Here is a 15,268-nt window from a genome sequence, read left to right on the forward strand (position 1 = left end):
ATCAAATCTACAACTCCATCAATTGTAAGATATACCATTATTTCATGAATTACTAAGAAAAAAAACCTGACAATTATTCTATGACATACCAAGATGAGTCCCAAATTCAGGAAATGTCAAAATGTTTTTCAAAATGTGTTTTAGAAGGAATGAACTGTGGCAATAAGTGCTCACCAAATGTTTATAGAACTGAATTATTAAACCAAGGTGGAACAGATATGTCTAGAGAACTGTGACAGCCCATGCTTCTTAACAAGTAAGGGATTAGAAGTTGATGATGAATGGTATGTGATTGCATTGCTGATTTCACATACTTTACCCTTTAGATTAGTTAAAGGGATGAGTGGTCTGATGTGCCATCCCTGTTAAACATAAAAAATAATAAATAAACAAACAAATAAAATTTCCAAAGGTCAAGCTGGCTCATGCGTGTAATCCCACTCCTTTGGAAGGTTAAAACAGAGGATTGCTTGAGGTCAGGAGTTCGATGCCAGCCTGGACAACATAGAGAGACCCTGTCTCTAAAAATGTAAAAAATTAGCCAGGCATGGAGGCAAGCTCCTGTAGTTTCAACTACTTGGGAGGCTGAGGTGGGAGGATTGCTTGAGCCCAGGAGTTTGAGGCTGCAGTGAGCTATCTGCGTTACTGCACTCCAGCCTGGGCAACAAGGCAAGCCCCCACCTCTAAAACAACAACAAAGACACCTCAAGACCTCCCATTTACTACACTAGAAAGTAAAGTGACGATATATTGATTCTAGTTCCTTAAACCAGTTCAACCCACTGCTGTTCCCATCTGCCCATGAAGAGGAATAATAATGGCTCAGCTTTCTCCCAGTTTATTCCAGCCCTGCTTTTATTTTGATGCAATCCCTTCCCAATTCCAAGCTGTTGGCTCTGTGATCTTGGCCCCTCTTTCTCCTTGGCCCTCTGAAGTTAGTGATTGTATATTACCTCCCTGGTTAGTGTCTGGACCTATGCTTTCCACAGGATCTATCCATAGGGCAGGCCTTGCTGGATCTTAGTATTTCAGGCTGTCTCACCAAGAATCTGTATTCTAGTTTCATCTTAGAAATACAAACCCCACCCTCTGCGCTATACCTAGTCTAAGCCATGCATTTAATGACTCTGGACCTCCTTCCACCACGCTCTTTCCCTGCCCCCAAGCACACATACACACTCATGCAAGATAAACCAAATTGTCACTGAAAACCTTAAATGTATGGTTGGTTCATAGAAGTTCTGCTGGAATAAATGTTGCTCTTTGAAAATGGAATTATAGGCCAGGCACGGTGGCTCATGCCTGTAATCCCAGCACTTTGGGAGACGGAGGTGAGTAGATTCCTTGAGTTTGAGATCAACCTGGCCAACATGGCAAAACCCCGTCTCTAATAAAAATACAAAAAAATTAGCTGTCTGTAATCTCAGCTACTTGGGAGGCTGAGGCACGAGAATTGCTTGAACCCAGAAAGCAGAGGTTGCAGTGAGCTGAGATTGTGTTACTACACTCCAGCCTGGATGACAGAGCAAGACTCCATCTCAAAAAAAAAAAAAAAAAAAAGAAAGAAAGAAAAAAATAGAATTATACTAGCCGGACATGGTGGCATATGCCAGTAGCCCAAGCTTCTGGGGAGGATTGTTTGAGCCCAGGAGTTTGAGTCCAGCCTGGGCAACATAGCAAGACCCTGTTCCCCCTCTCCAAAAAAAAAAAAAAAAATGAATTATACTGAAAGGATTGAGCCTAGTAGCTTAATTAACACATTGTGAACTTTTTATTTATTTTTTTTTTGAGATGGAGTTTGACTCTTGTTGCCCAGCTTGGTGTGCAATGGCACAATCTTGGCTCACCGCAACCTCTACCTCACGATTTCAAGCAATTCTCCTGCCTCAGCCTCCCGAGTATCTGGGATTACAGGCATGGACGACCATGCCTGGCTAATTCTGTATTTTCAGTAGAGATGGGGTTTCTCCATGTTAGTCAGGGTGGTCTCGAACTCCTGACCTCAGGTGATCCGCCTGCCTCAGCCTCCCAAAGTGCTGCGATTACAGGTGTGAGCCACCGCACCCAGCTACATTGTTAAATTGTTAAACATGTAAGCAGCTCTGCACATTAGCATTCAGGGAATAAGAGTCTTTAGTCAAGTAAAAAGGGGTAATTTTATAAGGAGGTGATGAAGAAAAGAGTAAAATAGGGCAACGAGTTCTTAGTTTGCTTTTGCACCTAGACCCTTTGTGAGAAGGCAGTGACCACTAAAAACCTGAAAGTCATCTCCCCTTTTGAGGCAGGCCGACAGTGCCTGAGTTAGATTTATCAGGACTAAGTCAGAAAGCTCCAAAGATTAGCATCTTCCAATTTACACCAATCCTCCCAGGCAAGGCAAGACTTGTTCATCCTCCAGGTCAGCTTAGTCAGTCTCCATTCAGTGACTTCTCCAACCGAGGAAGCAACAGAACGGTAGAGAAACAATCTCCACTGATTTATTATTGATAGTATTTGAAGATGTTCAAACTATATAAAGGATCCTGCTTATATTTTCTTTCAAAAGGGGTCTGCAAAGTAAGTCCCCCAAAGTATTAGAATTGAATGCATCCAATGCCAAAGGAGTTTTACTTCCTTATAGGTAGAGTTACACTTGCAAATAAAATCATTGAGGTGAAATCCCAGAACATTAAAACTGAATGGGATCCTGATGATAGATCTGCTGCCTTGTTTTATAGATGAGGACTTTTAGGTGAAGAAAGTTAACTAACTAGTCACTGGCAGAGCCGTTACTAGATGCCAAATATCCTGACTCTCAGTCTGGTGATTTTCCCAAAAGGGAAGATACCTAAATCCTTATAATTGTATCCCATCTTTATAGTCTACAATTACATTTGGTTTATTAGGCTTAAAAACACCAAGCAAATAGAGCTCCTATTACAGATATCTTGATGATTGATACAAACAAATGGTAAAGAATCAACTGGCCCATCACTTCCACCAAAGGACTGAGGCAGTACATTTTTACCATTTATAAGTGTAAAATAAATTGTCATCACCTGGGCCCCTTACAGAGCTGGATTACTGTATAAATCAAGCCAACTCACTAAAAGTTTATCCAGATGACATCCAACTGCACCACAGTCCCCGCCAGCTTGTGATGTAAGCTGGGCAGGAAGCTTCCAAACCTTCCCCTGGTCGAAATTTGGGGAGAACTGTGTAAACAACGCCCCTTACTGGTCAACATAACAAAACACAAAAGCCACGGCTGGCAAGAGCAGGCCTAGCAAAGGTCACAGCTACCTATGTCTCTAAGTCGTCTTCTAGTCTATGGGAACTGTGGCCAGGTCAAAGGAGAAAGCCTGAGGAAAACAGCAGGGGGAGGAAAAAAACCACATTTTTTTTTCCAGAGATGTTTATATGTACCTAATTGAAGTTAGACCCCCAAAGCAAGCAGATACATTTTTGGAATCCCATTGAATTTAAACAGGCACTTACAAGACCCACAGGCATATGTTATGCTTATACACATAAACAAGATTTTTATTGTTAACATCAATGAACCCAGATGGAAAACTATTCACGTGCCAAGGACATATTGCTTACAAGTTCACAAAATGGCTGTTGATTTGCATTCATAAATGATTTGGTGAATCACTATGTGTTTTTGAGTGAATATATATGTCGCATATCTATATATATGTGACATGTATGTGACATATATATAGATATGAGATTTCCAAAGCTTCATTTCCACTTGTACTCCTGCAATAACTTCATTAGAAAGAGGAAGCAGAAGCTTGGAAACATCTATACGTTTTACAGATACTGTGATTCACCAAAAATGAAAATTACATTTTATTACATATATTTTAAGTAGTACACAAAGAAAATACAATAAATGTTGATTTGGCTCAATGACTTGCCTAATGGAAGGATTTTTTTAAGTTTTTAAAAAAAATCCCCAGTCGAGTGGTCAAGGATACTTGATGATGTTGCCATAGAAGCAAAGTGTTTTTGAAGCAATTCTAAGGTTCTGTTATTTCTTGCTCGTAGGGTCTTCTCAGCTCTCAGTTCATTCTTGATGGCACTGAGCTCTCTGCGGACCTTTGCCATTTCTAATTCATAATAGAATTTCATTTCTTCTTTTAGGAGCACATTTCCAAACTCGGTTTGATGCTTTAACTGCCTAACAGCTTCTTTCAAATCTCTGTTCTCTAGGTTCAACTTGTGGATGACTTCTCTGGCTTGCCGGAGTTGTTCACTTAAGTTCTTTACATTTATTGCTTTTGCGGACAGGTCATTTCTTAAAGTTTGAAGTTCATAGTCACTTTTTGAAGTATATATCTCTGTTTCTTGAAAATTTAGAGGTTTTGTGAATACTTCCTTTTTGGAGTACAAAAGTTCTTTTTCGGCATTTTCAAATTCCTTTTCTATATTTCTACATTTCATATTGAGGTCTTCCAGTTCTTCATTCAAAAGATTCAAGCAACATTTTGGAGACATTCTTCCAATCAATTTCTTTCTAATGTCTTGTCGTTGTAGTGGTAAGTTATCTGTACTGCAGGTAGAGCTATCGTCTGTGCTGTTAAAGCTTTCTTCTGTTGTAACATCCACCTTAGATGATTCGTAGGAAGCAGAACTGGTATCTGTTTCATTCCTTGAAATGTTTATCTTGCTCTCTCTTAAATTCGGTTCTTGTTCTACTTCATTTAGTTGGAAAATATATTCTTTCCTCGTAAATTTATTTTCTTCTTGAAACTTTCTGCTGGACAAATTATACATTTCTTCCGTTCCCTTGCTGCAATCTGCACTCGTTTCTTCAGAAGAAGATTCAGGCTGAGAAGTCTCTTCTAGAACATCCTGTGCACTAAAAAAAGGAGTAAACATATTCTCCTTCCAGTGTTTTCTTCTAGCATCCATTTCTCCAGGCGCCTCTTCCTGAAATATCTGAAAAACAAAATTTAAAACCAAGGTACATTATTTATACTAGTAGCTAGTATAGTAGAAAGAAATAAGAATGCTGGGTGAAGAATCTAAACATTTGAGGGCTGGCTCTCTCTCAAACTCACTGAATGACTTGGGCCTCAGTTCCCTCATTTAGAAGTGAAAATGGCTACATGAGCTAAGTTTTACAGATGCTTCTAGCTTTAAAAGTCTCTGATCCTATGAAATAGAACTGGTAAACTGACATATTTAGCTACTTACCGTACACAGAGAAAGTGATTCTATAAGAAAACAACTGTACACATAAAAAGAGACTGCTTTAAAATAATAAAAGTGATTTGAAATTAATAGGTTAATGTCGGTAATGTCTGTGCTTTCAATGTGTCTTATGCCTTTCTAGTTCTTTTGGACTGGACTATTGTTAATTCAATCGTTAAAATGACTAAAACATCAGGGCTTAATGAAATGTGAGCTGCTTTTGGTAAAGTATACCATGCAGACTTCCTTATGACTAACTCTGCCAAATGCCCTTCTGTCTTGACCTACCAATTCCTGCTATTCCAGTCTTGGGCTTTGCTTTTAGGCAAGACTGCCAAGTGTACAGAATTCGACCCGTTTTGACAGCAATTTCATGAGGAGATCCTAATGTCAACAAGTGAAATTATTAATGCCACCAAATGTGTTTTTCTCAAGATTTTGATTCTGAGTGTACTTTTAGGTGAAAATTTAGCACACTAAATCACAACCAACTTCCCAAGTTTATAAAAATATGAAGATCGTTAGGCATTTGGGTTGGTTCCAGGTCTTTGCTATTGTAAACAGTGCTGCAATGAACATTCGTGTGCACGTGTCCTTGTAGTAGAATGATTTATAATCCTTTGGATATATACCCAGTAATGGGATTGCTGGGTCAAATGGGATTTCTATTTTTAGGTCCTTGAGGAATCGCCACACTGTCTTCCACAATGGTTGAATTAATTTACATTCCCACCAACAGTGTAAACGTGTTCCTATTTCTCCACATCCTCTCCCGATCTGTTGTTTCCCGATTTTTTAATGATCACCATTGTAACTGGTGTGAGATGGTATCTCAGTGTGATAGACTGGATAGGGAAAATGTGGTACATATACACCATGGAATATTATGCAGCCATCAAAAACGATGAGTTCCCGTCCTTTGTAGGGACATGGATGAACCTGGAAACCATCATTCTCAGCAAACTGACACAAGAGCAGAAAATCAAACACCGTATATTCTCACTCATAGGCGGGTGTTGAACAATGAGAACACATGGACACAGGGAGGAGAGCACTACACACTGGGGTCCGTTGGGGGGGAATGGGGGAGGGGCGGGGGGTGGGGAGGTGGGAAGAGATAGCATGGGGAGAAATGACAGATACAGGTGAGGGGACGGAAGGCAGCAAATCACACTGCCATGTGTGTACCTATGCAACAATCTTGCATGTTCTTCACATGTACCCCAAAACCTAAAATGCAATAAAAAAAAATGAAGATTATTATTTTGTTTTCAAAAGAGTCTTCCCTATCCAAAGGGAATCCTTAAAGTACAGCTTTCCCAAACCAGTGAAATATTTGATAACTGACTACTTCCGAGGGAAGGGAGAAAGAAGAACCCAGGGGCATGTGGAGGCCCACTGGAACCTGAAGCCACTGACTGGCAGCTGAGGTCAGCCCTAAAGGATTACTTTATTCGGGTTATATATTAATTTACCAAAACATATTTGTAGTATCCCCATGGAGAAAAATCAAAGTATGCCCGCATCTCTTTTACCTATGGACTCAAACGTAATTTTCTGCTGGTAATGAGAAATGGCAAATATTGTGTTTATTTCTTTTTTTTTTTTTTTTTTTTTTGAGACAGAGTTTTGCTCTTGTTACCCAGGCTGGAGTGCAATGGCGCGATCTCGGCTCATCACAACCTCCGCCTCCTGGGTTCAGGCAATTCTCCTGCCTCAGCCTCCTGAGTAGCTGGGATTACAGGCACGTGCCACCATGCCCAGCTAATTTTTTGTATTTTTAGTAGAGACGGGGTTTCACTATGTTGACCGGGATGGTCTCGATCTCTTGACCTCGTGATCCACCCGCCTCGGCCTCCCAAAGTGCTGGGATTACAGTGTTTATTTCTTAATTAATATTTTCGTCGATTATTTATAACAATTTTGGAGAACACAGAAAAGCACACAAAAAGAAGGAATCTTCGTAATATCATGGCCCTGAGATAACTACTTTTTGATGTATTATCTCTCCAGTCTTTTCTTTTTAGCAACAGTGGTTTATTTTAAATAACACAGGGTTTCCTTACTATGAGCAATGAAGCAATAAACTTGATACCTACAGGTACTGAACATGCCTCTCCCCTTTCCTTCACAAAAGATGGAAGGAACTCATCATCCTCAAGGGCACATCCCTACTGGCAACTACTTGGCTTTGAGGAAAGGGGAAAGTACACATATTCTTAAGATGAACTATTTGGATAGTTCAGTGAAGGTACTAAAATGATTGGTCCAAAAGCCAGAAGCCAAGTTTTCTTGAGGTCATTCAGACCATAGTGATAAACTCAGCCTTGAAATTCACAATATGTATTTGCCACTGGAATATCATCTTCTTTCTTTTGAAATACTCCTTTCTGACTTTTATTATTCTATGAGTCACCATTCGGAAGCATCATTGACTGATCTGTTCTTAAAGGGAAATATCATTATCTTGTTTTCCCTCCTCTCTAGAAACATAAATGCAAAACAGTAGGCATTATTACAGCAATCATTGAGGAAAGGAACAGAGAGAGGACAAAAGAGGGTGATGTCAATTGCTAGTCACATTTTTAGCAGTCCAATTTTTACCGGACAATTCTGTAGATGATAAAAATGCTTCTAATCAGGTAGCAATGGCAGAGAGATTACTATTCCTCTTACTTAATTCTGGATGAAGGGCATTGGTGGGATTGATTAGGAAGGAGGTGAGCACAGGGACAATTTAAGTGTGGCCACTTTGTATCTGGAGATAGCAAGAATGACACATCTGAGATGGAGGTCTAGGCATGGATAAAGGTTAAAAGAGAAAACTCTTTTCGTTAATAATTTTGCTCCTTGAAAAAGTTACTTCTATATCCAGCCATTCCATAAATCTCTGGTAAAACTCATACACATATGCACATGCACACACACACACACACACACACACATACCCACACCACAGAATTTTTAATTTTCACTATCTTTCTTCCCTGAGCCTCTGTATAATTTCCTGCATGTCTGAAAGGAAATGCCTTTCAGTGAACCCTATACAGCTACATAAATGGGGGGAGTCCACTTATGACTAAGGCCCACAGAAGTTAAACGACTTGACCAAGGCCACACAGCCCATAGTAGTAAAACTGAGGACTCTGTCTCCCAGGTCAGCACTTGCTCTAAAATTCTTCTTTATTCATCTGCTAGGTTTCATTCCCCAAATGGAAAGAAAACAATCCACTATTTTCAAAGGTTAGGTATCTTATTTAAAAAGGCCACAAAAGAAGAGACGAAAAGTGAAGGGGGAGGGTAGGGAGAACTGCATGTCACATTTCAAAGAACAGAAAAAGAAAGGTTTGAAAAGCCTTTTGGAATTTCCCTCCCATGGAGTACACAGGGCAGGGTCAAGGGGTCTCTGAGCTGCTCTTTTTTTTTTTTTTTTTTTCTCTCTCTCTCTCTTTCATTGGCAAGATATCCTTTAAGAGCTTGCTCCCAAATCGAGCCACAGAATGTGGCAAAGCCCGGACTAGGAGTAAAAGCTGCCTGTCTCATTTTCTCTTCACAAATTGCACTTTTTTTTTTTTTAATGCAGAACGAGTATGGTGTTAGTATTCTCTGGCAAGAACAAGGCATATGCTTTCAGGCAATGACACTCCTCTACCCTGGCCTGGCATCTATTTTGTTCTCAATAAACTTTATAGGTAATTTGTTCCAGCATGAGGCAAACCAAACCAGAAGCCATTACTGAAAGTGTAGGCATGCCTGTTAGTGAGTCAGCTGCGGACATTTGTTAATATAAGCGCCTACCCAACACCACACTGGATACCGAAGGTCTGAAGGTTAGGGGAAGGAGGCCCAATGGGGATGAAAAACTGGTTTCTTTAGAAGCAAATAATACAGAACACAGACAGGAAAACAATACAGTCATATGACAAAGATAACATCAGCAGTTCTCTAAGACAGCAGTCCCCCAGAAATCTTTAGGACTGCACTGTCAAGGTATATGTGTCTACAATATGACTGCATCTATTCATTTGTGTCTGACATGAATTAATAATGGACTCCTGATCGTTCTAGTTAGTGTTTCACTGAAAACATGACCATTTCTCTTCGAGTGACATTTTTTTGCAGTGGCAAAGTAATAGGATATTTTTGTGGTGTAAGAGATCTCTTGTCCCATGAAAGTGCTTTGTATTCACCTAAAGAATTTGAGAACCACTGATAAAACAAATTGAAGATGAATTTATGATATAACGTGATGTAACATAAATGTTGAGAGCTAAGCAAAGAACAATCATTTACTATGGACCTGTAGGTACACTGTTCCATAAAAATCTTAGAGGAATGCATATCTAGTCTCAAATAGCTTCGGAAAATAATACACTACTGTTTACCGTGAAAGGGGAAATCCATAAACCATCTCAGTTTCATTTTTGAGCTGGGGTCCCAGACAGTATAATCATATTAAAGTGGACGTGAAATTTAATTATTTGTTTTCGAAAATATTCATATTTTAAATCACAGGCTTTAAGGAAATTTGATGACATAAATCAAATAGCGCTTTTTTTTTTGAGACAGAGTTTCGCTCTTATTACCCAGGCTGGAGTGCAATGGCGATCTCGGCTCACCGCAACCTCCGCCTCCTGGGCTCAGGCAATTCTCCTGCCTCAGCCTCCCGTGTAGCTGGGATTACAGGCACGTGCCGCCATGCCCAGCTAATTTTTTGTATTTTTTTTAGTAGAGACGGGGGTTTCACCATGTTGACCAGGATGGTCTCGATCTCTTGACCACGTGATCCACCCGCCTCGGCCTCCCAAAGTGCTGGGATTACAGGCTTGAGCCACCGTGCCCGGTCTTTCAAATAGTTTTTTTATGTTGCCTTATCCCGTTTATACAGGCATGGTGGCTCACGTCTGTAATCCCAGTGCTTTGGGAGGCAGAGATGGAAGGATCACTTGATGCCAAGAGTTCAAAACCAGCCTGGGCAACACAGTGAGACATGTGTCTACAAAAATTAAAAACAAAATTAGATAGGTGTGATGGTGTATGCCTGTAGTCCTAACTACTCAGGTGGGAGGATTGCTTGAGCTCAGGAGGTTGAGGCTGAAGTGAGCTATTATCATGCCACTGTACTCTAGCCTGGGAAACAGAGCAACACTCTGTCTCCTAAAAAAAAAAAAAAAAAAAAAAAAGAAAGAGGGCCAGGTGCAGTGGCTCACTCCTGTAATCCCAGCACTTTGGGAGGCCAAACTGGGTGGATCATGAGGTCAAGAGATCGAGACCATCCTGGACAAAATGGTGAAACATCATCTCTACTAAAAATACAAAAATTAGCTGGGCATGGTGGTGCATGCCTGTAGTCCTAGCTACTCGGGAGGCTGAGGCAGGAGAATCACTTGAACCTGGGAGGCAGAGGTTGCAGTGAGCTGAGATCGTGCCACTGTGCTCCAGCCTGGCAACAGAGCAAGAGTCCATCAGAAAGAAAGAAAGAGAGAGAGAGGGGAGGAGGAAAGAAAGAAAGAAATAAAGAAAAAAAGAAAGAAAGAAAGAAAGAAAGAAAGAGAAAGGCAGGCAGGATTTGATCTCAAATTTTCTGGACCGTCTCTGCATACATTTAGATCTGCCTGCACAATTTCATTATTCTTCCAGGCAGAGAAGGTAGGGAGTGGAAAACAGTTTTGGAAGAATCCCAAAAGCTTTTTCCCATCTCGCAAGAGTCTTTCCTGTAAAACTTTGTAAACTGGGAATGTTGGTTGGAAAATGTCATCTCCAACCCGTGTTGAGTAACATTCTGTCACTATCCTCTGTTGCTTAGTAGCTCTCAACTCAGGGCATGGCTTTTAGTCACTGCTCGGAGGCAGTAAGGTGAAGACAAAGGGCTCCTCTTAGCATAAAGAACTTTCTCCCCTTATTCCTGGATGGTCTGTTCTCTGGACCATCATAAAAAATGCTCCACCGATAGAGGAAAAAACTCTGTTACAGAGGAAATCACTAGGTTTGCTTCTTTGCTCAACTGTCCAATTTATTCTCACTTCAAAAATTTATTCTCACTTCAAAGCAGTGGTTCTCAATCTTTTTTTTTTTTTTTTCCCCTGCTTCCACTGTTTCCTGGCAGAAACACACTCCCATCACTACCCCTCCTCCTTAGAAGATTCTGACCTGCCCCCTCTAGGGGAGATTCCCCATTCTCCGCCCTCTTTCACTGACTTGCAGAAAACCATTAAATACCAAAAGAAGGACCTAAATGAACTGTCTGAAGTCAAGATGGATCAATATATTTTCCCGTGCAAAATTGTGGGGAAGAAGGAAAAGGAAATTCTTGAGAAAGGAACCGAGTGTGGACTACAGTGGAAAAAAGACTGAAGGAGTTGGGTATCTTGGCTCCCACATTTTAGAACTGTGAGCCTCTCAGATTCTTCAGGTTTAAAATAGGGCCAACGTACCTGTTTCACAGGTGATTAAGAAAAATGAATGAAAATGGAAATGAAAGCAACTTTTAAAGTGTACTGTAAACAAAGGGCTTTGCTCATTTTCAGGTTTTCCTTACCCTCCCTTTGAACAGAAACCAGCCAGTTAAACAACCTAACCTTTCTCCAGATACACACTCCAAAGTGGCCAGCCGGGAGTCATCTGACTTCAGAAAACGTTGGTTTGAAAAAAAAGAAAAAGTAGGTACTATTAAAATAAACAGAAAGAAGCTGGGCGCGGTGGCTCAAGCCTGTAATCCCAGCACTTTGGGAGGCTGAGGCGGGTGGATCACGAGGTCAAGAGATCGAGACCATCCTGGTCAACATAGTGAAACCCCGTCTCTACTAAAAATACAAAAAGTAGCTGGGCATGGTGGCACGTGCCTGTAATCCCAGCTACTGAGGAGGCTGAGGCAGGAGAATTGCCTGAACCCAGGAGGCGGAGGTTGCGGTGAGCCGAGATCACGCCATTGCACTCCAGCCTGGGAAACAAGAGTGAAACTCCGTCTCAAAAAAAAAAATAAATAAATAAAAATAAAAAAAATAAACAGAAAGAAGCCTAAACTCCAAGCTCAGATTAATGTAATCTGCATCCTAAGGAAAAAATTAGCCCTAACTTCTGCAAGTTAGTTGCTGATGTTCCCAAATTTCTGAAGCCGTACTGATTTTATCTAAGCAAAAAAGTGGTAGTTTTTTCTACACCTTAATATATCAGCATTTTAAAATCACCAATTAGTTTACCAAGAGTTTTCCAAATGTCCCACTGTATTTCGGAGGCACCAATAACCTCTCAGAAATACAGGAGTATTAGTTTGAAGATTAGCAAGGATGACTTTGCACTCTGAATTCCTGTGCTTCTGTGGCATTTCACACAGACCTTTATTATACAAATACAAGATGATGGCCTGGCATTGTTATCTGACAATAAATATTTGTTTAATGAATGATGCTTAACATTCTTCCTGAAATCTCTGCAATGCTTTGATTCTAATTTAGGGGTGTGTATGTGTTTTTTTAAAGACATAATTTCTCGCACTGGGCGTGGTGGCTCAAGCCTGTAATCCCAGCACTTTGGGAGGCTGAGGCGGGTGGATCACGAGGTCAAGAGATCGAGACCATCCTGGTCAACATGGTGAAACCCCGTCTCTACTAAAAATACAAAAAAAAATTAGCTGGGCATGGTGGCTCGTGCCTGTAATCCCAGCTACTCAGGAGGCTGAGGCAGGAGAATTGCCTGAACCCAGGAGGCAGAGGATGCGGTGAGCCGAGATCACGGCATTGCACTCCAGCCTGGGTAACAGGAGCGAAACTCCGCCTCAAAAAAAAAAAAAAAAAAAAAAGACATAATTTCTCTTCTGGCTTATAAAGTTTTAAGGTATGGCATTTTAGGGAAAGCACTTTTATGGTTCCCTTGAAGTTTATTTGGCTTACCTAAAGTCTTCAGGACACTTTTCTTTCATATTTTTATAAGGCCTCCCTGAGAGTGTACTGACAATGCAGCTAGATTATCAACTTACAAGACTTAAGAGTTACGTTGTGTAAGGCTCTGTGCTTCTAAATACCCCTAAGGAGACATCAGCCAACACGACTGTACTTACACTTCCTGGGTTCCAAGATCTTCTATCTACTGGATATCCTTGCCTTCCTTCGCTACTTTGAACTGGAGGGAAAAAATTCCTCCTCCCTCCATGTAATCGAGAAATGTAATTAACCAGAATGCCCAAACTTGTGTTTCTATCTGAGATGTATATCAAAATGACAAGTGATAAACTTAGAATGTCATTTGGTCTATCTGATATGTGATACCAGACACTAAGAGGTCATTTCTCTTTTTGTCAACCAATTTCCCCAGCTATTATGCCACTAAGACTTCCTTCCCCAAGCCATACAGATATCAAATGGGACAAGAATCATGGTGCCATTTTACAATATCTCGTCACTGTTAGCACCTATTGAGCAAAGGAGCCACCCTGGCTTGTTGTTAACGAGCATGCCAAGAACCGAATTAGCAAAGGTCTGGAGTCCAGGCCTTGACTCCCTCCCTCAAAGTGCAGTTAATTTGAGAAAAAAAAAAAAAAAAAAAAAAAAAAGGAAAACATAGAAAAGGGAAGGCATACTGAATTTTGCCTTCATCCGTCAGGGTCCTAATACATGGGCCAAAGTGTCCACTTCCCGGGACAAATTGTCTTCTCTATTGCTTGGCAGCTATTGAGGGAGAAGAAAAGTCCCATTGTAAACCGGGCCCTGTGAATGGTTACTACTCCCCAATTCTTTGTTATTAGTGTGAAGTTATGCCTTCTAGAAGAAAAGATATGGGGAGTCACCCTAATTCCGAAGGCTGAGACTTTATTAGTTTGGGAGTCACATTCTTGTTCTAAAGCTGTATCTTTGTATGCATAGTTTGGGAGTTTTCTCTGTAAATGGTTAACTGAAACTCCTGCCATCGCTGCCTCCCGAGGACAGAAGGTGGCTCGGGGTCACAGGACTGCTTCGGTCCCTATTGCAGGTAGCACTTGCCACCACCCCAGTCCCGACCTAGTGGCTGGCGGGTGGCGGGAGAGGCCTGACCCCACTCCTCTTTCCGCACTGCCACTCCCACGCCCTGGTCTTTTCCCTCCCAAACGCTCTCCAGCCCCGGCCTGGGGCTGTAAGGAAAGAAGTAACCTGCCCTGGGGGTCGGGGTGCGGACTTGAGCTCCTGCCCATGTCTCCCTGCCCCTGTCTCCCTGCCCCTTCGTCCCCTGTGTCCGGGAAGAAGAGGGGCGAGCCCCGGGGAGCCCGGGCTTTCCCGTCCGCAGACAAACCTGGAAGCGTGGGTGCGGTCTGGAGAGCCCGATCATCTCTTCTTCAAAGCCAGCCACCACTGGCTCGCGGCAGCCCCTCCTTAGGCTCTGCTCACCGCGACCCAGCCGGGCAGGCTCCGGGCTGAGTCTCCGCAGTGCAGCGCCAGCGCGGGCAGCGCGGTTGCCTAGCAACGGGCCGGCCTGATTTAAAGGGACCCGCACTCGGGGCGCGCGCCGCGGGCCGGGTGCTGGCGGTCCCGCAGTCAAAACCTAGCCCGAGGACTGAGCATGCCGGATGGAGCCGGTTCGGCGTCGGCTTCTGCCCGGCAAGAATTAAGAGCTCATGGCAGGAGAGCTGAGTCAGAGTGGGAAGGGGCCAGAAACTGCAACACAGTCCCACCCGCAGTGGGATTATTACGGAGGGTCTGGGTGACTCACAAAGCCACCTGGTCACTATGACTGTATGAGGGTCAAGAGGGCGTGGCATTGGGCCAATTCCTAGGTCTGCTGTTAGCATGACATGGTGGAGAGTTTGCTCCGGAAGGGTGCCAGGATTTGGTGCAGGGTTGCTAACTAAGCAGGAGTTCCACCCCACCCTCCATCCCCACGCACACACTCACGCAATAGCACAAAGAGCTGACTTCTGACCAAAGTTCTAGGGACGTTAGATGAGGAAAGCATTGCGCCCTTGCTATGCCCCTAGGGAACACTGGGCTTGTATCTCAGACAGCCCATGGTTTCCTCATTCGCCACTCAGGAATTTCTCTAAACCACTCTTGCACCCTTCTTGAATTTAAAACTCATTTGGAAGCCGGGCGCGGTGGCTCAAGCCTGTAATCCCAGC

The 15,268-nt window shown here is 42.3% G+C and overlaps 1 protein-coding gene across 2 annotated transcripts; it reads right to left on the reverse strand.

Annotated features, from left to right (window-relative positions):
* Window positions 1-3,493: 3,493 nt before the first annotated feature.
* On the reverse strand, window positions 3,494-14,607 carry CCDC160 (coiled-coil domain containing 160). Of its 2 annotated transcripts, XM_074391493.1 has the most exons (3): window positions 14,446-14,488; window positions 6,373-6,414; window positions 3,494-4,929 (listed from the first exon to the last, which is right to left on the reverse strand). In XM_074391493.1, exon 3 carries the CDS (start codon window positions 4,900-4,902, stop codon window positions 3,931-3,933), a length of 972 nt encoding a protein of 323 aa, XP_074247594.1. In that variant the 5' UTR covers window positions 4,903-4,929; window positions 6,373-6,414; window positions 14,446-14,488; the 3' UTR covers window positions 3,494-3,930. The 2 variants fall into 2 exon arrangements, with proteins under 2 accessions (XP_074247594.1, XP_003931196.1); XM_003931147.3 differs by lacking the exon at window positions 6,373-6,414 and having other exon boundaries at window positions 14,446-14,607.
* Window positions 14,608-15,268: the final 661 nt, after the last annotated feature.

The sequence above is a fragment of the Saimiri boliviensis genome, chromosome X (assembly GCF_048565385.1).
Source record: "Saimiri boliviensis isolate mSaiBol1 chromosome X, mSaiBol1.pri, whole genome shotgun sequence".
NCBI classification, from domain to species: Eukaryota; Metazoa; Chordata; class Mammalia; order Primates; family Cebidae; genus Saimiri; species Saimiri boliviensis.